The sequence below is a fragment of the Elgaria multicarinata genome, chromosome 5, assembly GCF_023053635.1.
Source record: "Elgaria multicarinata webbii isolate HBS135686 ecotype San Diego chromosome 5, rElgMul1.1.pri, whole genome shotgun sequence".
Classification (NCBI taxonomy): domain Eukaryota; kingdom Metazoa; phylum Chordata; class Lepidosauria; order Squamata; family Anguidae; genus Elgaria; species Elgaria multicarinata.
The window spans coordinates 119,482,012-119,509,448 of NC_086175.1; the positions used below are offsets into that span (position 1 = coordinate 119,482,012).

At 41.6% G+C, this 27,437-nt stretch overlaps 1 protein-coding gene across 1 annotated transcript in view; it reads right to left on the reverse strand.

The window, feature by feature from the left end:
• Nucleotides 1-27,437, reverse strand: part of CNTN5 (contactin 5) — a 447,440-nt gene that overhangs the window by 270,880 nt on the left and 149,123 nt on the right. Inside the window, exons 3-4 of the mRNA XM_063127114.1 lie at nucleotides 15,749-15,872; nucleotides 14,268-14,443 (exon numbers count right to left, since the gene is read on the reverse strand). Of these exons, the coding sequence (XP_062983184.1) occupies nucleotides 14,268-14,443; nucleotides 15,749-15,872 (300 nt within the window). The remainder of the gene's footprint in view (nucleotides 1-14,267; nucleotides 14,444-15,748; nucleotides 15,873-27,437) is intronic.

Sequence of the window (27,437 nt, forward strand, 5' to 3'; positions counted from 1 at the left end):
AATGGGATGGAACAGACGTATGACTTATTTATTGCTTATTAAAATAGTTCTAAAATAGTTCTGATGGATGCCAGGGTAGTGTATCAAGAGCATGACCAGCTAGTGCAAGGTTTCTACCACTTGTCGAAACCCCATTTCTATTCTTGTGCTAGTGTCAAATCCAATGTGTTGTGCAACTCGTTGTGACTAACCGTTAGTTGCACTGCTTGTGCTAATTGCTCTGCTGGCAGCTGTGCAACCACTAGCAGAACAATGGCAACCCTGTCTTTGGGAACTGGGTGTTGTGGTGATAGATAGGGTTTCACCCAACAGGGGCAGCTGCATTAAAGATCTCACACAATTTGAGAGAAAAACAAGGATGTAGGTCAAAGAACTGAGCGTGAAGGCAGAGTATGCAGTATACAACTACAACAAGCCGTTGTTGTGAGGTCTCTGTGCTCTCTCCGATCTTCTGGGTGCCATTAAAACCAGCACAAACAAGCTAGGACTTTCCGAGTGCTACAACCGATATTCTGTTTGTTTTTGACAACACGTTTCAGAGCTTTTCTAGTTCTACCAGTCTAGGGGGAATTATCTGTTACTGGGTTTGAGGTGCAGGAAATCACACTTAGGTGGGAACCAGCGTTAATAAATCTGGTTTGTCCAACTCTCAAATTCCATTAGATTTTTATATTCATTACATTTCTATATAATATGAATTATGGATATTTAGGAGGCCTGAAAATGAGGTCCTCAGTGACTGCTTGCCCAAAGAACAACATGCCAAGGGAGTGAGAGGGAGAGAGAAGTTTGCGGCTTTCCCTTAAGGTTCATATCCCCAACACCTAGGTCTATGATGTTGCAGCAGTGTAACTTCCACAGTCCTTTTAGATATTCATACTTGCTAGCTCTGTTTTCTAAAAGGCAAACTGCTTGGAAAAGAAGATATTTAATGCCTGAAGTTGCGATGAAGTCCACCCCCCCCCCCCTACACCTCAGGGAAATATAGTCTGCTCATATTTCCTAGGACATGAGGAGTAGAGATGGAGGAATCAGTCTATCTCCAGTTCAGGTCACTTTCCCATGCATTCACTCATATGCCCATTCCTTTCCATTGCTACATTAAATCATGATTTTTAAAAATAAATAAAATAAAAGGGAAATCCACACCCAAAATGGCATTTTAATTCCTGTTTAACTATTTATTTTACCCCTATTTTCTCTCCAATGTGGGAAGGGGTAAGAACATTATTTCATAAGAGTTTGAAATTGTTACAGTAGGATTTGATATGAATTTACTAAAATGCTCAAAGTTCACCATATTCGGGGGGTGGGGGAGAATTTAAGATTTTAAAAAAGCAAATGTGGGAAAAAGTTTTTAAAAATGGTTTTTTTTACTGTAAGATTTCAACCAAACAAACCATCAGAAAAGAAAAGAAAATTATATCAAGGAGGCAGGCCGTGCGAGCCTTTGCTGAGCCTCCCAAGACCTTGAGGGGATCTACACTAGTCAAGTTAGAACATGTCTTACCATTTTTAAGTGTGCGTTTGGTAGTATTTCGCCACATGACGTATAGTTTGTGACGTTTTATTGTTGTCTGTTCTCCGGTTTTTATTTTGAACTTCTCTGAAATAATTCGTTCTATTTGGTATGATGTGGCCGATTTCATCGTATTAAATGGGTTTCCTGTAGTTCTTAATTAGACAATCGCATTCCTGGGGGGCATGTTTATGTAATTTCCGTGCCCAAAGTTGGAGCTGTTTTTTTCTTTCAAGCCTCTTTTTTGCAGCCACTTCTAGTTTCACTTTTGGGAGCCACTTCTAGTTTCACTTTTGTCCCCCACCCCACCAGGAGCTAGGAAGCCTAGTGCTGGGCAGATCCGACTGGGCCCAGTTGGAATTTTGATACAATATTAATGTTGTGTCTCTGCTTGGGATAGAGGAGAAAGGCTGAACAGCTGAGCCTGAGAGAGTTTGGGGAGGAGCCCTTCACAGGAGCTCACTGCAATCCAACACAGCTGGCATTCAGGCATCAGCAGCACAATATAAAGAAAGGCTGAGATGCTGGGGGTGTTTACTGGAAGCAATTGTCGTTGGTTCCTTGCCAGCCAGCTCCTGGACCTTGCCTGGACCTAACCTGACTTTGGACCGGATTTTGACTACGCTTTGACGCTTTCCTGATTCCAGTATTTTTGACCCAGTTTCGAACTGAAACTTTGGCTTTTGACTACGGACTGTTTATTGACATTTCCCTCCTGCTTATCTCTGTAATGTCGGTGATTTATGACAACTAACTAGAGATGGGGGAACTCCCCTGCATCCTGATTGCACTCTGCTCACCGGATTCTCACTGGTTGCCTCATGCCAGCATGCATGTGGGGTGAGCCACCAGATAGTCTGTGGGCACCTGAGCCCGTGTCTTTTTTTCTTTTGGTCTACAAGCTGCAATATGAGCTATACAATACATTTCTATTTTATAGCATCAGCGTTGGCTGGGTAGAGACATCTTAATTGTAATTTACAGTTTCATTCTATTCCTACATTCACATCCCAGCAACTCACATAATTATATCCAAACAATACATTTCACTAATTTGTTCTAAAGGCAGAGAGACCTGTCAGAAACATTTTTATTTATAAATTAGCAGTTAAATGAAAAAGTCAGGAAATAAATAAATGGCAAGAGGTGCTCTGTTAATTTATGCTGTCAAAGAAATTAAGGATTTAATTGTTTACAATCTTCTGTGGCACTTTAGTAAATATTCTGCAGAACAGTTAGCAAACACACACACAGATTAACTTTGGTTTCATCATGCCTCTAAAAGTGGCTAGTTCTGAGGGAAGTTTCTCCTAGCGAGCCTTCCCAAGAACAACAAAGAGAAAGCAAAGGTGGACAGTTCGTATTCTAATATTTGCTCACCCTTTTTCTGGAAAGGGCAGCTGTATTCATTTTAAAATTGTTAATATTGATTTAAAACAGGGGCAGATTCTAGTGGTGTGCCCGTGCAATGGCAAAAGGGTGAGGCTACAATACTCCAAAAAATACCAGCATAGTTTAAAGTTCTTAATGCCAGTAACTAAGCCTTAGGAACGACATTTTCAATTTTAAAATATGTATGGCCAGATCTACACCAAGCAGGATATAACATTCTGAAAATGGTTTGAAAATGGTTTATGGCATGTGTGTGTCAATGGGCCCCAACAGTTGTCAGTGTACTCCAATACCGTTATAAAACAGTAGTGTAGATCCTGCCTATATAATTTTTACGCCAACACTATATGATGATAACCCTTTTGGAACAGACCGAAGATCCATTTATCCCATCATCCTGTTTCATCCAGTAGCCTATCAGATAACTCTGAGAAGCCGTCAAGGCCCACAGAGCAAGAATACAACAGGTCTCTTCCATGTTGGTACTGAGCAACTGATATTCAGTGACATATTGGCTCTGAAACTTTCACTTACCTATCATGGCTAAGAGCCAATGAGAGACTGTGAGGGGATCTACACTAGTCAAGTTAGAACATGTCTTACCGTTTTTAAGTGTGCGTTTGGTAGTATTTCACCACATGACGTTCAGTTTGTGACGTTTTATTGTTGTCTGTTCTCCGGTTTTTATTTTGAACTTCTCTGAAATAAGTCGTTCTATTTGGTATGGTGCGGCTGATTTCATCGTATTAAATGGTTTCCCTGTAGTTCTTAATTAGCCAATCACATTCCTGGGGGGCATGTTTATGTAATTTCTGCACCCAAAGTTGGAGCCATTTTTTTTTCTTTCAAGCCTCTTCTTTGCTGACACTTTTTGTTTCACTTTTGGGAGGCTGCTTGCTGGATTGTTTGCCGGTGGAGGATTCTCGGAGAGAAGAGGAAGTGGAAGGGGAAATTGGCAGACGGGGGAAATAGAACAAACGGATTTCTTTTCTTAGTGTGGCCAAAAGGAATGCATTCCCACAGAAAGAGAAAAGTAAGTAAACATTTTAAAAACTGCTATGTTTTAAATCGTTCAAAAACCAAAACATTCAATGACTGTAAAAACAACGTTTCATTTACTAGTGTAGATCCCCTCTGCGTCTCAAAATTTACCTAAATCCCTTTTAAACCCACTTAGCTAGTACAAAACAGAACAGAGGGGTGTCGAGACTACCAATTTGCAGATGAATAGGTTCAGGGGTTGTTGTTGTTGTGAAAAAGCAGCATTTACAGTTTGTGGTCTTGCAGGTGGGGAAGTATTGTGTGGGTTATGTAGTTTACATAAGGAACTGCATAAATTGTTATGTGATTGAACATTTTTACTATGTTCTAACAACCAAAATCAACAGATGAAATCAGGTCTTCTGCCCCCCCCCCATCTCCCTTCTTTCCCCACCTCTAGTGGAGGGAGAAAATATGCAATTTCCCCAAGGCTGGGGAAATCACGTATTTCCCCCTCCACTCTAATGGTGGTGTTGGCTGCTATTAGAGTAAAGGGGCAAAAGTGTGGTTTCCCCAGCCTTGGGGAAATCGTGTTTCCTTCCTCTGTCCCCGCATGCCTTTAAGTCCATGATTGGCATGGTGGGGGAGGCAAAGGGTGCTATCTGGGGCCTCCCAAAAGTGCTCAATTCCCCTGGCTATGCTAATGTTGTGCCGGGGAAACTGCACACATTCCAGAGGCCCTGGAAAGTGCGCTTTACCAAGTGCTCGTCTGGCCAGCTCCCAGAACAGGGCCGGCTGAGGACGGCTCAGCAAATTCACGGGGCTAGCACCCCACAAGTTCTAAAGTCCCTAGATTGGGCTCATCATGACCCCAATGAAACTGATGGATGCATGTGTTGATGAAAAGGGCCACCCCCATCTGGGACTAATAGTCTCAGCACATGGAGAAAGGGCTGGATTGGGTCCAAGGCGTTTATTAGTCACCATGAGCCACCAAAGACAACAGAGCTCATTAAAGACAGTTTGCAGGCGGCAGCAAGTTCTCCAGCGAGCCGTCAGGAGTGTTCCATGATAGAATGTGCAGCACATAGGCTGTCTCCCAATCCCCTATTGATTTATTTGTCTGTGTCACTGCGGACTTCTTATCCTGTCTGTCAGCGGACAGTTATTATGCTGCAACCATTGGCAAAGGGAGATATGAGTTATAGCTAATCGGTACTTGTCTCTCTGTATCCTAAATGGGAAAATAGATATAGGGAGCAAAAAACCGCCAAAGAAGATAAAAAAAGAAGTGGCAGTAACAATCAGACAAGTAAAATTGGACGGTGGAAGTTGAATTGAAAATTTACGAGATAGATTTGGAGGAGAGAAAGTAAATAATACAGTCATGTCAAGACCCCAAACAGCAAAATAATCTATGAACAAATAAAGCACACTTTATTGCATTAAGGAGAACATGAATTATATGTGTGAGGAGAGATGTCAGCAGAATAAGTAAATTAACAAACAAAAGCCAGAGTGGTTATAATCCAGACCATACTTAAGGATGATTGCTTTCAGTGGAACTGCATGACTATAGAATGGGTTACAGCCTGTTTGATTGCAAATGAAGCTACCCTGCCCTATTCCCTAGCATTTAACAATGCTAACAATGCGTTATTTCCACAGATAGTTTTACCTTCCTCAACAGGTCTAATTAAGGGCATTTATTTATTTATATTTATATTTATATTTATAGCATTTATATACCGCCCCATAGCCGAAGCTCTCTGGGCGGTTTACAAAAGTTAAAAACAGTAAACATTAAAAACAAATATACAAAATTTAAAAACACAAGAAGCATAAAAACAACAGTATCCTTGTGAAAACAGCTATTCTGGGGTCAGTTCGAAACGAGCAAACTCAGCCCATGTTGTTAACTGCCTGGGAGAAGAGAAAGATCTTAACCTGGTGCCAAAAAGATAACAATGTTGGCGCCAGGCAAGCCTTGTCGGGGAGATAATTCCATAATTTGAGGGGGGGGGGCACCACTGAAAAGGCCCTCTCCCTTGTGTGCAAAAGCAGATTTAGTTTTCTCATCAATACATTTTTCTAAATTCCTGAACAGCACACATGCATTGTTATCCCACATCTTTGTCGGGTATCACATGTGCAGTTGCCTTATAGTGTAATCCTACACATACTGACCCAGAGCGAAGTTCCATTGAGTTCAATAGGGCTTATTCCCAGGTAAGTAGGTATAGGATTGCAGGCTTCATTGCACACCATTCCCCTTTGGAAAGTACTGATATTTGTATTGACTTCTGGCTTACGTGAATTGTGCCTCATCACCCAGTCAAAGTAAGACTTGAGTAAGATTTAGGGATGCCGGGGGTTCCTGACTGGGTCTGAGAGTCTGGCGGATCCTCTGGGTCCACCCTCCTGGACCCAGTATGCTGGGCTGCTACACATTCATGGGCCTGCTCTTCGAGCACCCTATGGCTCAGCGTTTGCCCAGCAGCTGTCTGCCCTCATCCAGAACCTCCACTGTGTCCAACAATGGACGCTCTGGATCGCGCGCCCCCTTGGCCAGAAAGAAACTCACACAGTGCCCCAAGTGGAGGTGGGCAGCAGAAGCGGGATCTTGGGTGAGTCTATCCACCCCAAGTATGACTTGACAAAAGACAGATCTTTGGCATTGAGGACGCGGAACTATATACGCATCGTTTAATCTTTATAATGTTTCTAGAATTTTTTAAAGGATGTTTTAACAATGTATATTATGTTTTAATTCAGTTTTGTGTATTTTACCGTTTACTGTTGTTCCCCGCCTCGATCAAAATGGAGAGGCGGGTAAGAATTATTATTATTATTATTATTATTATTATTATTATTATTATTATTATTATTATTAGATTTGGTTTGATTGTCTCAAAACATTTTATTTAGCGGAGACACAAATACTGAGGGTTGGATGCAGACCTAGCCATACTTAGAGTAGACCCACTGAAATCAAGTCATTGATTTCAACAGGTCTACTTTAGGCTAAGTCTGGATCCTACTTTGAGATGAGAGGTGCCACTTAAGCACGTCTGGGTTTTATGCAGCTTAAGGAATGTCTGCTCCCATATCAGCCTAGGGATGTCTGCCATCGGGAAATCCAGCCCATTTGGGGTTTGATGGATTCCCCTGGAGTTCCCCCAGCTTAGCTTTCACTTGCTAGCCAAGCCATGGGCTCTCTCCGCCAGAACTCCCATATCCCAACTCACAGTGGTGGCTGTATGCAACTTGTCTCTCTTTCTCTCTGCTGCATACACACAACCCTGGGGCAACCATCTGTCAGGGATGCTTTAGGGTGGATTCCTGCATTGAGCAGGGGGTTGGACTCGATGGCCTTATAGGCCCCTTCCAACTCTACTATTCTATGATTCTATGAGCACCAGGGGTGCTGTGCAGAAGTGTCTCCTTCTTCCTCCTGGAGCCTGGGACTTCAACTAGTCATAACCAACCACTATTTATTGTATCTCTTTCTTTTTTCTTTAAAAAAATAGCTAACCAGTTTGGAATGGGTTGAAAGGCATATACATCTCTGAAATTAATAAATAATAACACAAGAGATGCATTAACTAACTAAGGGGCTTACAATCTGAAACGTGTTCCTGTATTATGTATTATGGTGGAGGTGAAAATCATGTGGAGACGGTGAAAATATACACCAGAAGGCAGGTTTGTGAACTGCTTGCAACACAAAGACCTGCCTTAGGAGGAGAAGGGATTTTTCCTTTGAATTTAGAGGCTTAGTTTTTCAGCTTGTCATTAATGTGAAAGTAAAAGCATACAGCTTACTATTTTTTCTCATTCTCAATACAACCGAGAGAAGGAAAGGGCTGCTTGGACAGAGAAGCCTTTGGTCTCAAAGGACCCTCTTTGCTTGACATAAGCAGAGGTTAATGCAGAACAACCAGGAACAAGCCAATAGGACTGAATGCATCAGGGCAGCGTCACCTGTATTCCTTTCATCTTCCCCTAGGTTGCAGATGATGCAGCACCTTATTGATACTATTCTATTTTTGGAATATCATGTAAGTTCGTGAATGTCTCTCCATTCACCTGGGTCAGAGAAGTGAAAGGAACTAGATTAATACTATAAATTCTGAGCTACCAACACAAGTACATAAAGCTAAATCATAAAATAAACTCTATTATTATTATTATTATTATTATTATTATTATTATTATTATTATTATTATTATTCTCTTAAGGGGTGGTTAGAGGAAAACACACTTCTTTATAAATACTAGCTGTTCATCAAACTCTAGTTTGCACTTAATCACAGAGAGAAAACAGCTTTAAGAGCTATCATTATCAACATAACCATGGCAGCAGTACACAGTACAGAGGGAGGGAGGAAACATGCCCAGAAATAAGCTTGACAAAGGGGGGTAAGTGCCCACCCGAGTCCCGGCCTTTCAGTACAGGCTCCTGATGGAGCATTTTATGGGTGAGAAGTGCAGGCTGAAGCAGTCCCAGCAGGACTTAGCCAGGGTTGTGGGCATCCACTAAGAGGTGAGGATATGGGCACCTGAGGCATGCTGAGAGGTATAGTACTGGCATGTCACTATCTCTCAGCCCTAACTCACCCCCCCACACTTTCCTGACCTTTTGCTAACTGCCTTTGTTCTCCTTCTAACTGACTTTCCCCAACTGCCACTAACCCCACCCACCGTTTCATTCTAGCCTCGGCTATCAGTCATTCCTCCATTCACTCTTGTGTTTCAATAGTAACGTCAGGCTTTTACATAAAAATCATAAACTTTATTCAGTAATTCCTGCATCTGTCTTGGAATGTTGGGGTTTATTTATAACAGAAAAAACACAGCATAAAAAATCTCATAAAGTTAAAAGGCCTTGGAATTATTACTTTTTAAAATCACTTGGCACTTAAAAGCCGTTAATGCAGTCAGTAGGCAAGCCTGCCCGGGAAAAAGAAATCCTTAAGCAGGGTGCCATAACTAAGAAGGCCCGCTCTCCCACCACACCTCAGATGTATTCAAAGATTATCCTGCTATTCAGGGAGCTAGGCTTGCATCTACAACTCCTAGCGTGCCTTGGGCAGCAGGGAAGACTTAGGCTTTGGCGGCCATCATCTGGAAGTAGGTGGCCATCCTGGGCCTGAAAGGAGAGTGCCTGGGCTGGCTGGAGCAGAAGGGAAGGAGGTCACAGATCTGGACCCATCCCTAATGGCAATGACCAAGCTACCCGTGAGTCAGTCAGTCAGCTCCCTCAGAAACAGAGAGGGGTGGGGGAAGAATCTGATTTAATTTGTTTTAAAGTTACCTCACAGGCCTAGGACTGGCCTACCTTGCAGGGTTGTCGTGAGGGTAAGGGAGGGGAAAAAAATTGAATGTAATAAAAGTTTAATATAATAAAATAAAGGCCCAAGTCACCAGTGGCTTTGACCATCCTGGCTCTCTGCCAAAACCTGTTAAATGTAGATATTATATAGTAAATTATGTCAATAAAGTATTCTGTGTTTCGGCTCCTTTCCTTTCCCCCCCATAATAATAGCTTCAGAGCACATGTATACAATAGTTCCCTGCGTCCACTGAGATCTGCTTCCCTGAACCGCCCAGAGAGCTTCGGCTATTGGGCGGTATAAAAATGTAATAAATAAATAAATAAATAAATAAATAAATACTATATGTTATTCAGATATCTGGGCAATGCTGGGTATTTTTTGAAAACAAATTCTTAGGTTTGCATCTTTTTTAGCTGGTAGAAGGGTTTGTGCTTCCTGATTGTTTTTGAAGCTTAGACGGCTGCTCCAGGCAAGGCATGATGGGAGGTGTAGGCTTTTCAGGTAAAAAAAAAAAAAAAAGTGGTTTATCCCTCCTTGGTGGGCTTTCGGAAGCAGGCTAAAACTTTTTTGTTCAAGCAGGCCTTTGGAGAATAATCCAGCCCTCCATCTATGTTAATGTCTTATAATTTTGTTGTGTATTTTTTAATTGTTTATGGTTTTGTTTCCCTCCCCCCCCATGTATATTTTAAACTTTGTAAGGCCGCCTTGAGGCCCAGCATTGGGCAAAAGGCGGGATACAAATAAATATAATAATAATAATAATAATAATAATAATAATAATAATAATATCACAAAGCTCTAATTTAAAATACAGTTCTTATTAACACAATTTCCCATTTATTCTCACAAAACAATTTACTAACTCAACCAAATTAAAAACAACCAACCTAAAGATGAATAATTTGCAGAGAAATTTATTATTTATCAAATAAATGTTATAAACATTATTCACGGACCCGAGCAACACTGGGCATATCAGCTAGTATATGTATATTTTTCAAATGTATGCACTTTGTGTATACTTTTTCAAATGTACACATTTTGAGGTTTGTTTTTTTTAAAAAAACTGGCAAAATAGTCATTGAAGATTTGTCATGCGATATGACACGATAGCCCACAATCGTGCACAGATTTACTAAGGAGCAATTCCACTGGGGAAAAATACAAGCTCTATATGAATATGCAACCTTAGGTTTGCATTATTTTTTCAATTTTTTTTTTAAAAAAACACATCAACATTTCTATAGTGCCCATTAGCTAAAGCTCCCTGGGCGGTTCACAACCATTAACTAGGAGAGCAATGCTATATGGCCCCTTGGCACAGTCTCGGACCCAGAAGATTTGAGTTCCCTGCCCCCACACAGCCAGTGTGGAGAGAACCATGCTGACTATCACTCCAAGGTGGTGACCTTGAACAGACAGGAAAGTATTCATGCTGGTGGGTGGGGAGTGGATGCCTTATGCTGTTTCCCCGGGCCTCCCCAGCCTCTTTCCCTCCCCCTTCCTGATATCTCAGCTAGATGGGCAAAAAAGCCCATCTAGCCAGAATGAGATTTCCCTCCCACTCTGCTTTGGATGGCTATAACCCTCCAAGTTCAGAGGCTATGGCCATCTCCATAGGATTATGCCCTCAGTAACTAAGTTCTAGTTGTTCTCAATGGCTGCCATTAATTCAAGCTAGATATTTCTGAAATACAGTCTTCTCAGTTGAGGATCCAGTAACCTTGTTGAGTTTTTCAAAATAATAATAATAATAATAATAATAATAATAATAATAATAATATACATTTATATATGGCCCTATAGCTGAAGCTCTCTGGGCAGTTAACAAAAGATGAAAACATTAAAACATTAAAAACGACATACAAAATATAAAACCATAAAACTCTCAATCAGACAGTATACATAAAGACAACATGAGAACTCAAAATGAAAACACTTCAATAAGATGCACAATGTAGAGCTGCGGAATAATATGGAACTGTACAGGGGGCTGCCGTTACCTTTGACCCCCTGCCCCCAGGCAAGTTGGTTTCCTGGGGGCTCTCCCACCAGCCAGTCCCCCCACAGCCACCACCAACTAGCCCTCTCTCAGTCCTTTTGAAAACAAACCAACCTAGTGGGTAGGTGTTTCAGACTGGTGTCTTTTCCGGCCCTACCTGGAGATATTGAACACTTCTGCATGCAAAGTATGTGCTCTATCCTTAAGCTACGGCACTTCCCCAAAGCAACTTCCTCTCAGGTAATTGTGTACCGAACTGCAGCCTTCACCATCCAAATGCCCTGGAAAATGGCATACCCTGTATTTAGATTCAATGGTATCAATTCAGCAGAGCGACTATACAGAGGTTTCCAAGCTGGGAATATCACGGGAAAGCTTGTGATCTCTCCTCCCCCGCATTCATGTTGCGTTTGAGATGAATGTATGAGAACCTAAACTTTTTGATTAATTGCTAGCAGTTTTCAGGTTCTAAGCTCAGCAGGATGTGAAGGAAGCTGGAGACGTCACATTATCAATTCAAAGGCTTCATCAGCACGACAATAAGCTCAAAATGGCATGGCGACAAATTTTGTACAGGGAGTCGCTACACATCATTAAAAATTACCGCACCTTGAGAGAATATTTGTTATTGTGGAGAACCTTAGACATGTGACAACATTGTTTGACGTGCCTTCTGTTTCAAGCGGAGGAAGGCAATTGCTTGGATATACAGTAGCTGTATTCATTGCAATGTATTGTATGAGGTATCGGCCAGGCTGCATCCGGAATACTGTGGCCATGATTGGCCTGCCTGTATTTTTAACCTGTTGGTTGTTTTATTATGGTTTTAATTTTTGTGAACTGCCCAGAAAGCTTCAGCTATTAGGCGGTATAAAAATGTAATAAATAAATACATAAATAAATGGGATGCATTGGCTCAGTTCAGACAACGCATTAGTCAATGCAGTGTGAAAACACTCAACGGTTGAGTTTTTAAGGGGGTACTCCCCACACAGCATATTCTAACTCCACCATTGCGTGACTGTGGGCTACTGTGGAGTTGAGTAAAAGTCAACGTGACATGTGATTGACAGATCCACTGCCCTCTCTCCTCCCCCAGTGCTCTTGATAGTATCCCATCAGCCATTACTGCAAAAAACAAACAAATTCAATTCTTGTGGCACTTTCCCCTGCTGCCGCTCTTGCCAGGGAACTCTGTAGCCAGTGGGAAAAGTCAACTCAATGCAATGGAAAACTCCACGGAGCCCACCACACAACACAATGGTTGTGCAGGAACTCTCTTCTGCACAGCGTGGACATTCTGCATGGAGCGTTTTCCCACCAGACAACACAGTTCTCAATGGTGGTGTAAAAACTCCACTGTGGAGTTCTAAATCACCACTGAGAAATGTGTTGTCTGAACTAAGTCATTCTAGTAGAACCTGCCTGTCCCCTCAGATCATCCAGAAAGGTTCCTGCTCCCATAAAACAGCTTGGCAATGTTTTGACAAAACCTGAAGTATTTCTCATTTCAGCAGGCCTGATGCTTGATCTGACCCCTCACGATGGTTTCGTCTTGCCACTGTCATAACATAAAACAATGCTCATTATATAGTCCTTTGTATGTGAAGAGAATTTCTCTACCAATGGCAAGTCTGTGTAGGAGAGCCACCCCTCCTTTCTCTGGGCTTTCCCCTATTATCCCCTCATGCCTAGATAATAAGTCCAAGAAGTAGGAGGTCACTGCCGAAACAGCTGTATACACTGACCTAACCAACGGTCTATACCTTCACAATCAATGCCAAGTGTGTCAAATTTGTCACTGCTACTATAATTACTAGTTTGGGGAACTAGGTGCTGGCTATTAAATACTAACGTATGCGGTAACATAAACAAAAACCAAACTGCACACAGATTTAACTCAATAACACAAAATAAAAGTTTATTATTTACGAGATGTTGTTTCAATGCTATAGATATTATTATCATTTACATGGATGATGAATAAATAGCCTAAACCTGCTTCACTACCTCTCTAAATTCTCCAACAAATTAAGATGATCTTTCGCCAAACTCCAAACCATATTTCCCTCAAAACTGTCAAAACAGAAAAAAAAACCTCCTCTGACATCACTCACTCTGCCTTTCCCCCAGGAAGAATCACACTTGCAACAACACACACACACACACACACACACACACACACACACACATATTCTGCTATCCACAGTTAACCCTTCCTAACTTCCTGATGTCAATATGAAATGTCAATATGAAAATATTGACATTCATATCAATATAATGGAAAAGATTAACCCAAGAAGCAGGTGATTTTGTCACACTGGGCAACATAATTCTTCACACCTTGTAGGAGAATCACACAATGAGCCACAGGACATAATCTGTTGGTGGTGTGGAACATCCAACATATGGAGGCTGTTTCCAGCTACCTCCGTAATAAAGCTAACTTGTAAACTACTCCTGACTGAGATCCTGTGAAACACCATCACTTAGCAGAAACTGTAGATCAGCTTTCCTGCCATTGGCCATATGGGCTGGGGCTGATGGGAGCTGAGATTCAGAACACCAGGTTGGGGGAAGGCCATTCCTTCACAGTTCAACCAGTCCCATCCTCAATATTCACTTCATTGTCTGTGGTTCTGGAGCAATAGAATCTGTTGAACATGTCATTTTGCATTGTAACATGTATGAGGAATGCAGAAAAAAGCCAATCTTTTCTTTATTAACAGCCTTTTCTGGATGTAGCCCCACTACGTTGGTATTAATCTGTTTAAGGGAGGTGTCCTCCCATATCACTGAAAGGGTCTCTAAGTTTCTCATGACCTCAATGCAAATTAGAAAAATAACATTGCAATCCTTCTGAGAGAAGCAACTCACCAAACTGTATTTTGTTTTTATGTCACTTTTTATCTACCCTTTGTATGTTTTGGTGTTGATTTTGCTGGTCTGTGACCGTAATAAATAACAATGAATGAATGAATCCAGATGATAAAAAGGGACATGGCAATAGGATCAACAGTGTGTTGTTACTTACATGCAAACTGAAGTGTCGCTTCTCTGCTCAAAATGCTGCCAAACATGTTGGTGGTAAAGCACTGATACTGCCCTGCATCTTTCGTTTCGCTGGGATTATTGATGATAATGCTCCCTTCTATTATGCTGAAGCGGTAATCGCTTTCAATGTCGATCTCCGTTCCATTCCGGACCCATCTTGGAGGAAATCAGAGAAAGTGTCCATTTCAAGAAGACACAGGAGATTTAAACAAAACGTTGATATAATTGACAGAATTCCATAACTAATTATTTTTGAGAAGTAATTAGTCATCCACCCTGCTCTCCGACTCCCGTGACATCCCTAACACTTACAGTTCAATGTATCTGTCCATGCAGTCTATAGCTTATAAAAATGCAGTGTTCAGGTTATAGAGAAAGTCTATGCACGTACAAATTGTACATGGATAGACTCTAGGTAGAAAACCAGAGCAGTCTATCAAAGTCAGGAGTTGGGTCAGCAGGTATGATACCCACCCCTCTATCCCCATCCATGGGTTCATTATGTGCAAAATGTGTTCATCTGATAATGCCTCTGGTACTCCTTGTTCCCTAATAACATTGGAGCAAAAATCCGCCTGGGCCCTCATGGGCCCATGTGGATGGGCCCAGTGGATTTTGCCCCAGTGCTGTGGCTGGGCGAATTGCACACTTTCCTGGGCCCCTTGGCATGCAAGGGGAAGACAATGTGCACTTTCCAGGGCCTCCGGAAAGTGTGCAGTTCTCCCGGCCATGCTAATAGTGTCCTGGGGGGGGGAATTGCACACTTTCCAGAGGCCCCAGAAAGTGTGCTTTGCCGAGCTCTCATCTGGCCTAGCCCCTCGGAACAGGGCCAGAAGAGCAGGGCTCAGTGAACTCACAGGGCCAGCCCCCTGCAAGTTCTCCAGTCCTTATTAACACATACTTAAGGACACTATGAACTTCACGTGCAATTGCAGAACCCAACCCTCTGCCTTTCTGCAACCTCCCTGGCCCTCCCTGCCATGACACACAAAATTCAAGAACAACCTGCAAGGAATAAACCCACATACACATCTCAGAAATATTTTGAGCTTTGCTGGATCTTCCGAATAGGGCTGGACATAATAAATAATAAACCTATGGAAGAGCATTCCAGAAAACATGGAATGATGAGGGAGAATTCATTTTGATTCATGTTTGAATAAGAACTGACCTAATTCGCACTTCCTGAAGCAATATGCAAACTGGGATTCAGTTATCCGTTGGTTTTTCCACTTCTCAGAATGTTGTGGTACAACTCTTCATTTAAAAACAAACAAACGTGTACGAAGTGACATGCTATGGGAAATTGAGTACAAAAATGGGTATATAGGAGAAATGTATACAAAAGGTGTTGGGTACTCTTTTCTCTCTCTTTTAATTGGCTTGGAAATTGGATGGAATGGATTTAGGATTGAAAACAGGAGAACCCTGCTTGTCCGTCCCTACAAGCATGTTACTTACCTGTAAGTAGGAGCAGGATTTCCTCGTGCTTGACAACTGAGGGACACTTTCTTCTCATCTGAATCCATGGGGAAAATCACATTGTCGGGTTCCTGTATAAACACCGGCCCGTAATCGACACTCTCTGTGAAGACAGCAAGGACAATCTCCTTCAGAGGTCATAGTGAAAGCTTTCTGCAAGTTTTGCACAACAAGATTTTTGGGGGGAGGAAGGGTACACTTAACTTGTCTCTAGGGTGACCATATGGAAAGGAGGCAGGGCTCCAGTATTAGGATGACCATATGGAAAGGAAGATAGGGCTCCTGTATCTTTAACAGTTGAATTGAAAAGGGAATTTCAGCAGGTGGCATTTGTATGCTTGCAGCATCTGGTGAAATTCCCTCTTCATCACAACAGTGAAAGCTGCAGGAGCCCTGCCCTCCTTTGTATCTGGTCACTCTAGTATAGCTTCTGCAGCTTTCACTGTTGTGATGACGAGGAAATCTCACCAGTTGCTGAAGGCCTACAAATGACACCTGCTGAAATCTCCTTTTCTAAAGATACAGGAGCCCAGTCCTCCTTTTCATATCATCACCCTGCTTGTCTCTGATCTGGCCCATATATGTCTACTCCTCACTTGATTACTAGAACAGCAGGTGAGTGTTTGCATGTGTGAATGAGCTATCCCAGATATAACACCACAGTCAGAAGACTTTGACATCTAGGCTCACAAGCAGGTCAGAGAAACAACCAACTTGGCCTGCTTCTGTACTTTTTAGCAAAGATTATTATTATTATTATTATTTATTTATATATATAGCACCATGTACAGCTGGTGGAGGTTTTTATGGCATGCAGCATTAGCTTCAGCTTTGTTCGTTTGTTTTTTCACTCGGGGATAAGGGTGGGGAGATTCTTGGGTGAGATTTCATTTCATTTATTTCATTTCTATACCATCCACTAGCCAAAACTCTCTGGGCAATTCACAAAACCAATGACAAACCCCAAATACAATCATCATCATCATCATCTTTCATATATAAAATTCAAATACAATTTAACAAACAGCCTGGTTCACCTCACCCTCATTCAGGGTACACAAGCACATGCAGAGTAATCACATTCATGTGTGAATCAATCATCCACCTAGTATTTTTATCCCTCTCCAATAAATAAATAAATAAATAAATAAAATGGCTGAATCCTCCAAAAGACGTTAGCCCTTTCGGGGTTCCCAGTCACTAGGAGAGTTCTACTTGCATTCCAGCTAATACAAATGGAACTCTTGTTCAGACTAGGGATGTCTGTTGTTTGCAAATCTGGTACTTTTTGGGACTGATGGATTCCCACAGCCCGCCTGGCTCTGGTTGCCTTCGCAAGCCAAGCTGTTAGTTTACCTAAGATCTGGGATTGGGTGTGGTGTTTTTCGTGCAAATTATGTCTGGAATTAAGCAAGTTACAGCCAGAATTGGTGCAAATAATGCAAATTTGCAGATGCAATTTGCTGAACTTTCTATTTATGAAAAACGCACACCAGAAAAACCATGAGATGGCCTGACATGATGCAGATTGAGCCGGGCCAACTCGTGGGGATGTGAGCTGAAATCTGGGGTGGGGGCTGATGAAAGCTCAGCGATCACCAGCCACCAAACGGAATTCTCTGACATCTTTAGTTCAGAACTTGCAGGTTCAATGGCAAAATCTGTAGTGAAGCGGAAGAGCCCAGCATGAACAAAAATAGAAGGGCAGAGTATGGACACTGGAGGAATCCATGGGGGAGGGGTATGACGCTCCACATGCTCTCACCAGCTCACTCCCTAGACTCTGGTCAGGCATCTGCCAGCTGGCCCGACTCCGCATGCACCGAATTGGACCAGCTTGCACATTTTCCACCTTTGCATGGCAGCAGAAAGCGGGAGCATTCCACCTCCTTCTGCCATCATGCAAAGGCCCAATGCTCTTTCTGTCCCTCCTGGTGGAGCAGCTCCCCACCCACCTTTTCACTGCTGTGCTGCTCTCTCTCTCTCTCTTCCTGCTACTACCAGGGACAGAGAGAGCATTGCACTGCAGTGGTGGAACATTGGTGGTGGGAACTGCCCCCTTCTACCTCCACTGCTTCCAATTTCCCAGATTTGGGGAACAGATGCTTGGGGCTCAGCTCAAATGGAGCTTTATCACACCAGCATTATACTGCGCAATCACTGTGAATTGCGTGCAAAGGACTCCAAAGTTTTCCAGCTTATAATCTGCTTTTATTGTGAAGTACTCCCATGCATCCTGCTTTAATTGTGCTTCAAAGGCAAAAGCCTCGCCATATTTTGCTACTAGTTTTTGAGCGTATCATTTGTTGTTTTCTGAGTGGCCACTGGGGCGCAAGAGCAGGATTTGAAGAAAAATTAAACAAATACTTACATCTGGGTAAGCTTTAAAGATAAAGACATCAAAATTGGCACAGCAATAGATATTAAGGAGAGCTTTATGCATACCAAATTTGAATCAGATTGGGTCATCTGTTGATTTTTTAATGATTTTTTTTTACATTTCCCCCCTTAAACCCATTTCCTGGTATGCAAAGGATCTAGCCTAGGTAGTAACAACAACAACAATGGTGACAGCTTAGCGCTGTAGGGGATAATTCGAGGGAAACAGGTATGTGGGATGATGCTCAAAGGCAAGCCAAGTCGGGGTTGCCAGGGAAGTCTGTGTGTATCTTCACGGGCCGGATTTTATAGCAATGGACATCCCTAGGGTAGAGCCAGCATACGCAGACCCATTCCAGTACACACTTTGAGTCTTCTCTCAGATGTCCAAGAAAACATCTGTATAGACCTTTTGAGATTTGGAGATCCTTGTCATGCATTTTTTCCTCCCCCCCCCACATGACCTACCTAGACTGTGATGATTAATGTGGGGTTATTATGTAGCCTTGCAGGCATAGATATGGAGATATGACCCTCAGGTAAAAAGACCCAAAGAACAGAGAACTGTGAACTCCGTTTCAATTATATATAACTGCCAACCACTTTAATTAAAACATGACCATCCTGCGAAATAAAGAAGGGGGGAATGGGAAGATCATAGCACAAACCACAGAGGCAGAGTAAGGACCCAAGACAGGCAAAGCTGAAATGAGATGGTCAAGCACATCATCATTAAGTAAAAATCAAGTTTTGTGCAGAATAGGGCAACTCTGCTAGCTGGTGCCTGAGCAAAACTAATTGTGTCCTTTAGGATTCCCATCTTCGGATCACACAAGATTGACTCATTCTGACTGTAGTGTGGTCCCTTCATGATAGACGGTTGTGCAGCTGGATCTTATTCGTGCTTACTTGAAACATTAAAACTTTTTTAATGTTTACTGTTTTTAACTTTTGTAAACCGCCCAGAGAGCTTCGGCTATGGGGCGATATATAAATGAAATAAATAAATAAACAAGAAACTGGCTTGGCTGATTTTCTTTGCTTTTGGATCAGTTGGCAAAAAAATAAGGGGCAAGATTCTCTCTCTCTCTCTCTCTCTCTCTCTCCTCTTCAGCTGTGCTTCCACTCCCAGGCCTCCTATTGGCAAATGGTCTTTGCTGCTGCTTCTACTACTCTCCCTCCACTCACCCTCTCACACTGGGCTCCATTTTATTTTATTTTATTTTAGAGCTGCCAGCTATACTCAGAAGTCTCACTTTGCATCTGTGGGGCTTACTCCGAAGAAAGTACACCTGGCACTGAAACCTTACTGTTATTTTGAAGGTCCTACACATCTTATATCTGAATCAAATCCAGGAAGTCCTCAGTTCATTGACCTGCAGCACGTATGTATCAGGAAAAGAAAAACTTTCCCTCTTCTGGTGCCCTCCATGGGCCCCTTCCTATCCCAAATGACCGTGACCCCAACTAACTTCAAGGGATGGCATCATTGGGGAGTTGCTATCTCCTGGAGCTCCCTGGTTCTGCTGGTCTCTTTTCCTGGGATTGTTGCTTCTTCATCTGCCCTGTCCTCATCTAAAATTTATAATACAGACAATCATTCTCCACTCATCCTGCCCTCTTCCTCAAGGTGGTGTTCTGAACTGGACCCAGATAGATAGGGCAAACAAATGGGCAACTGTGGCAGTGCTGAGGAGAAAGTGGACAACTTGTCCAAGGGCTAGCATAAATCTGGAGCCAACTCTGTCCCTGGATATGGCCTTAGCTTGCAATACTGACATGTACCTATGGGCTGCCATTTTAAAGTTCCCCCACTGCCCCCCCCCCCACCAAAATGATGCTATTTTGGCCAGTCCAGGGCATTATGGGAAATTTTAAATACTGGCTCACAGCTGCCTGGCATGCAGGGTTTTGGGCAGGATAGGAGTTAGTGTTAATGGGTCCTGGCAGCTGCCTGTTGATGCCGGATAATGATGCTAGGCCTGTGTTTGCTTGGTTTTGTCGTTACTCAGTCTCCATGATGAAAAAAAATGCTTCACCAGCCAGAACTCTAAAGGAACTATCCAAGGTGCTGACCCTATTTTGGGGCTAAGACTCTATACTGTTAGCTTCTCCCTACCCGGTGCCTGTTTACACTTCCCTGTGCCTGTTTGCATTCTCCTTCCCTCTTTATTGTTTACTACAACTTATTAGATTGTAAGCCTATGCGGCAGGGTCTTGCTATTTACTGTGTTATCTGTACAGCACCATGTACATTGATGGTGCTATATAAATAAATAAATAATAATAATAATAATAATAATAATAATAATAATAATAATAATAATAATAATAATAATAAATAATCCTGTAGAGTTCTGGCTGGTTCTGACTTAAAACCAGAATGGATTCTCAGCCCCACTGAAATGGGAGCCACCAGCCTCCATTGGCTTCACCATTTGAATTTCTGCTTCTCAGGATCCTGCCAAAAAGAGAGAGGGGATTTTTTTTTTTTTTGGCAACCTTTACTTCCCGGGAACAAGATAAAGTTTTTATAGCACTTTGCATAATCACTTCTCTCTATAAACGATGGAATAATTTGCTTCGTATCTTTTGGTTCCTAATTCCCGTGACACGAATGCTCTTAAACAAGCCAGCGATTTTCATCTGCTAATTTGGAAGATTTTCACATGCACAAAAATACCCTTGTGCATAAGTGTGTGCATGATTGGGCTCTTCTGCTTCTCAGCAGACATAATGATTCAGATCAATCCTTGTCAATTTGGGTCCTCATAGGAGCATGAAGGGGTTGCTGGCAAATTACAGATATGAATATCTGCAATCTATCTACAGGAGACTCATAGGACGACATCTGCAGATATTTATTTTGCATTACATTTGTACTCCGCCCATCTTCAAAACACCAGGAGTGGTTTACAATGGATAAAAACACAGCACTACCGACAGAATATAGAACATTTCCAAAAAAGCCGTCCATGCAAAAGACGTGAACCACCCAGGGAGCTTCAGCTATTGGGCGGTATGGAAATGCAATAAATAAATAAATAAATCTATTTTTGAAAGAATATAAGGACGTAAGAAGAACCATGCTGGATCAGACCAAAGGTCCATATAATTCAGCAGTCTGAGGTTTCAGCAACTCTACTCAGAAATAGGGGTGCTGGAGAAGTCATCAACAGATTTAAATGAGGTCGTACCCCAAAGAATCAGACCTCTGAAATCTGCAGCAGACCGGTGCTTCCTGCCGGTGTTAACACCAGCAGGGAGAGTGGGAGGGGTCTGTCTAAAATTTCCCTTTTTAAAATAGCTAGCTATATAAATTGGTAAGCAATTTGCATCTTGAGCAACTTATGGCTGCAATTAGCATATTTTATGCAAATTGCAGACGTAAAATTCAACCCAGTTGAATTTTAAGATGCCTTTTAATATTGTGCTGCCTTTTAATAATATATTAGTTTTATATGTTTTTATTCAATTATATGTATAAAAATGAGGCCCAGTATTGGGCAAAAGGCGGGATACAAATAATAATAATAATAATAATAATAATAATAATAATAATAATAATGTATTTTATGGTGTTTTGTATTTGTGTTGTACCCCACCTCGATCCAGAAGGAGAGGCGGTTAAGGATTATTATTATTATTATTATTATTATTATTATTATTATTGTGCTTAGTTATGTTTAAGGGTCCATGAGGCCCAGATTTCCTCATGACAGACACCCCCCCCAGACCAGATCCAGGCAAATTTGCACATCTCTGCATCACAACAAATTCAGAAGGGCGGAGTCCCAAGTAAGCATGCATAGGACTTTCGTCTCAACATCAATTTCAGAACCATACATCTACTGACAGTGTAGAACCAATTTCTTTCAAGAATTTTGTTCCAGTTTGTAAACTTGCACCGTTGTCCCATTCACAACCCTGAATGCAAATGCAAGCAGGAACACAATTCCCTGGAAATTTTCACAATTTCTTGAACCTGCATTCATATTCGGAAGTTTATGAAAATGTGCACTTCTGAAAAATGTGCATGTCCATGCTTCAGTGCATGAAAATTTAGTATTTTTTTTTCAAATTAGGGAAAAAATTGTACTTTTAAAAATATTAATTTATCCCAATCAAAAATCCACATTTTTCCTCTTGGAAGAAAAGACACTTACATTTAGCCCACTACATCTCTATTGTTGCCAAAATTGCCCTTTTACGGCTGCCATTTTGCACAACATAAGTATATGAAAACAGTTATCCATAAAAATGCCAGCTCACAGGAGGAGCGGGCAGTGGCAAGGCACTCCTGGATGCATGGGGCTTTAGGAGCGTGTGTAGGAATGCCCCATGGTTTGGCAAAAGGGGTCTGGTGGCAACTTCCCTAATTAAAATACAAACACCACATGATCAAGACAATTCTCCCCACCCCTGCACTACCATCCCCAAATGGCAGTTTGAAAATGTACATGTGTACTGGAAAGGAAGGACGCAGCGCATAGTTAAATTATGAAACTCACTACCACAAGATGTGGTGATGGCCACCAATTTGGTTGGCTTTAAAAGGGGGTAGGATAAAATACCTGGAGGAGAAGGCTATCAATGGCTACTAGCTCTAATGGTTGTGTGCTATCTACAGTCCAGTATTTGAGGAAGTAAGCCTGTGTGCACCAGTTGCTAGGGAACATGGATGGGAGGATGTTGTTGCACCATGTTCATCCCTGGCTGATGGCTGGTTGGCCACTGTGTGAACAGAGTGCTGGACTAGATGGACCCTTGGTCTGATCCAGCATGACACTTCTTATGTTCTTAAGTGCAAAGAATTATGAGCTATAAAGAACTCTTGAAAATAGCTTATTTGTTCCAAGTATGTTTCATGGATTATTTTGGAGTCAAACTATTTATCACCTTTTTTCAGCTGGATGACCTTTGGATCTAGGTCCATTAAAAAGAAAAGAATGGCTCTACCTGTAATTATGGTGGCTTTATATGGTACCTAATATCTCATCAGCTGCAGTTTGAACCTTATTCTCATGCTACATTAATTTTATGAGGGAATCCTGATTTGAAAATAAGAAACAGGCTTTTGGGTGGAGGTGGCATGGAGGAATTGGGTTGATAGTGTATTTTATACTCCGGATCAGTTAATAGGATCGGATGATGAGTTTTTCCCATTTTCAATACTGCAGCATAGATATCACTTAACACTTAGTGCTGGGTGGCAATATATCCAATCACAGCACCTTCTGATGTCTATATATGGGCCATCAGCGATGAGTGCTTCAGCACCTCCTATATTTTGGAGGAATTAATAGGATCTTCACAGAACGCCAAGTCTACAATAGTTTGTAAATGTCTTTTGGAATGTCCTTAACTAATCACTGTGAGGTGGCTGAGTGGACTGTCTATATTTTTCTTTCTATTACACATCTCACCAATGCTCTAGAGTCTCCCGGTCTGCCTGTACTTCCTGATCTGAAAAGGCCCTACAGGAGGAATAAAATTCATGATGCCTTCCTCTGCGTGGAAAGTGCAGGAAGCCAAGGAGGCTGTCAGAGAGAAGACTGCACAGTGAAAGCCAGGACACTCGCACACACTCCTCAGTCATCTCATAGGTAAGGTAAACACAAGAACCCTGAACCAAACCCATGAGAATTTCTCCGAAATTTCTTCTCCTTTGAACTTCCTTTTGAAAACAATTTTGAATGAGAATGTTTGAAATTCTTATGGGAGAAATTTTCAGCACAACACTGATCTGGTGGTTTACTGGCCTTTACACACACACACGCATTCTATCTCTCCTAAGGCTTAGTTACTGGCAGTAAGAGCTTTAAGCTAAAACATGCTGTCATTTTGGCCCCACCTGCTTTTCCTTCAGCCCCGCCCACAACAGCATCTTTGAAATTGAATTCAACCCACAGCTGAAAGAGGTTCAACAACTACTCTGTACAGCACCATGTACATTAATGGTGCTATATATAATAATAATAATAATAATAATAATAATAATAATAATAATAATAATAATATGAGCCATGCTTGCCTGGGTCTTTCTCATGTAGTGATTTTCCCAGACTCCTATACAAATTAGAATGCAGTTAGCTTCTCCATGTTGCATTTTGCAATATAGTTCTCGGCTCAAAAATATACCAAAATGCATACATATATAATGAATTTTAAATTATAAATTATAAATTATAAATAAATAAAATAAGTGTTGAAAAAATTATGACATTCCTCTAACATTGATAAGTACAGGTTGACTTAGAATGGGAACTTTCCAAATATTTTTTAAGTAGAGATAGAATAGATTATTGTCAATATTACCTATATTATTAGTATGTTTATAATTTGGCCAAATTTTGCTCCAAAGGCCCATAAAGTAATGCACAATATGTTAAAATACAATAAAAGCACCACGACAGGATTTCCAAGCCAACACATTTAAAACTTAGGAATATAAAGACCACTAAAGCCACTGAGGCTGGCACTCAGAGAGCCGCAGAATTTGCTGGGAGTTGTAAGTCTTTTTTCCACCCCTATCTAAAAGTGCACAGGATTGCACCCTAACCGGATTGCGTATGAACTTGTACTTTCTAACTTTAATTCTAACATGTGAGCAAGAACATAAAATGGGAAGAGAAATTAATACGTTGTAAAGAGTCATGACAAAGAAGTTGATACATAATAAATCAAAAGACGTTCCTTAACAAAGACAGATCTATTGAGAAATAAACGCAGACAGGCATATGCCATCACTTACTACTGTAATTTCCCAAGGGCAACACCCCCCGCCCCCCCGTTCTTCATCAAGACTTTTAGGAACACCTGTCAGTTTTTTAACTCCCCCAGTTTTGAAACTCAGCAACAGCAGCTCCTGCTACTGTTGCAACGATGTGTGTTGCAGCAGTATGTTGACTTTATTTATACCTTACCTCGATGGACGCCTGTTAGTTTTGCATTGCGGAGAGATTTGTTGTGAAAGATGACTCAAAAGCCTCCTTCACACACAGCCTGAATCAAAAAAGCCAGTGCAGAGTGGTGCTGTCCCATCCTGCATGGGTATGAATGTATGAATAGTGCAACCACATAGATTGGGCTGATTTCATGGAACTTTGTCATGCAGGGATTTTCCCAGACTAGCACACAAATCAGTAGTTTGCTGCCTTTTGTAATACAGCCCTCAACTCAAAAACAAACAAACAAACAACAACGACAACAACAGCTCGCTGGACTTGACCTCAAGTTGAATTCCTCCACCAGCCCTACCATTCATTGCTAGCTGCAGCATTCTGGGCAAGCTGAAGTTTCTGAACACTTTTCAAAGGCAGACCTGCATGGACTAGTCCAATCTGAAAGTAATGAACTGAAGGAACAGAAATCTATGGCAAACTGCACATGCTCCAATTATGAAATTCAGTTTTGAAATTCTCCTAAGCCTTGCTGAAGGCTTAGTTGAGCATGGGGGTGTTCAAATTAACATTAAGTACCTGGGGGCCCCTTGTCTTAAAAGGATCCTGCCTTGATGGATTCCCAGCATTTTCCCCTGGAGCCTCCTACCGCCATTAACAGTAGGTTGTGAAGTACAGGGCCTCATTGTGACAATCCCATAGCCATGCCCCCGAGAAGAGTCCAAAAATGCAGGCATATGTTTTGATCCATATAAACGAAGCATGCCCAGCAATTTTCACCTGCAGTAGGAACCAGTATTTTGTAAAGCTTAATTTCCGTTCAAGACCAAGCCACCTGAAAATAGTTTACATTACAACAGGGAACAATATATTATTTGCAAGCAAATTCATTTCCTCCCCAGCTGCTGAGATGATGGTAGCTAAACTTGGAGGGAACAGGGAAGGCTGAGGGGTTTGGCAGATGACATCATTGTCCCTGCCAATAAAATAGTCCCATTGGTGAGTCCCTGTGAGCCCTGGTTCCATTACACCAGTGGCCATTAGGCCAATGATGAAGCTTCATAGCTACCCTCCAGGCAGACACTGAACTAGACTTTCCCTCCAAATTGAGATATTGGGCCTGTTCAGACAACACACTAAGCCATGGTGGTCTAACTCTTTTGCAGTAAATGGTTAGTGAGCATGCTTAAACCATGGCTATGCAGCCACAATAGTTAGGAATGGTTCACACAACACTGCGGCCCCATTCAGAAGACACCTTAAACCACAGTCAGGGTCAATATGAAAACCAACAACAATATGGAAACAAAAGAGCAATGGAGATTGTTTCACAAGAAAGTTGGTAGATCCACATTGTACCTGATGCTTGGGGAAATGAGGACCACCAAATAAAAATAATCAAGTTTCCTTCTATTTATTTATTTATTGCATTTCTGTACCGCCCAATAGCCGAAGTTCTCTGGGCGGTTCACAAATACTCTAATGCTCCCTATATCTCTTGAAATTGTTCCAGTATAAATGGGAACAGGATCCTTACTCAGAGAAGAAGCACATGTTCTTTTGATTGAGGAAAGGGGAGAAGCCTTAACGTGGTTCAGACAAATCAGATATTAGCTGTTGTTCAACACATCATTTTCACTTTGGTACTCATTCTTTGAATGTTTGCTTTCAATTTACAGTTGCTCAGTATGTGCTTCAGGTGATGGCTCTTCAGGGTCTTTCAATTAACCTTCATTACCGTGGAAAGAGTCAGTCTGATCTCTTAATCAGATTTTAAATTCTCGGGATAACACGTACAGACAGCAAATTCAATGGTATTAAAAGTCTGTTGTTACCAATAAATAAATAATAATAAAATCTGTTTGATCTAAATATGCAGAATGTTAGCTGACACATTAGCTTCTTCATGTTTTCTTAAATTACCACTAGATATGAACAGTGGAGTCTTTTTGATTCAGGGCCATAGAAGGAAACTTTCATATTGTGGAATCACATAAAAGCCATTCTGGTGTAGTGAGAGCCAGTGTGGTGTAGTGGCTAAAATGTTGGACTGAATGTTGGGAGATCTGAGTTCTAGTCCCTACTCAGCCATGGAATCCGACTGGGTGACTTTGGGCCAGTCACAGACACTCAGCCCAACATACCTCACAGGGTTGTTGTTGAGAGGATAAAATGGAGAGGAGGAGGATTATGTACGCTGCCTTGGGTTCTTTGGGGGGGGGAAAGGTGGGATATAAATGAAATAAATAAATAAATAGAACACAATATTCTACCAAATCTTCTAAAATAAATTTAGGGTGACCATATGGAAAGGAGGACAGGGCTCCAGTGTCTTTAACAGTTGTATAGAAAAGGGAATTTCAGCAGGTGTCATTTGTATGCATGCA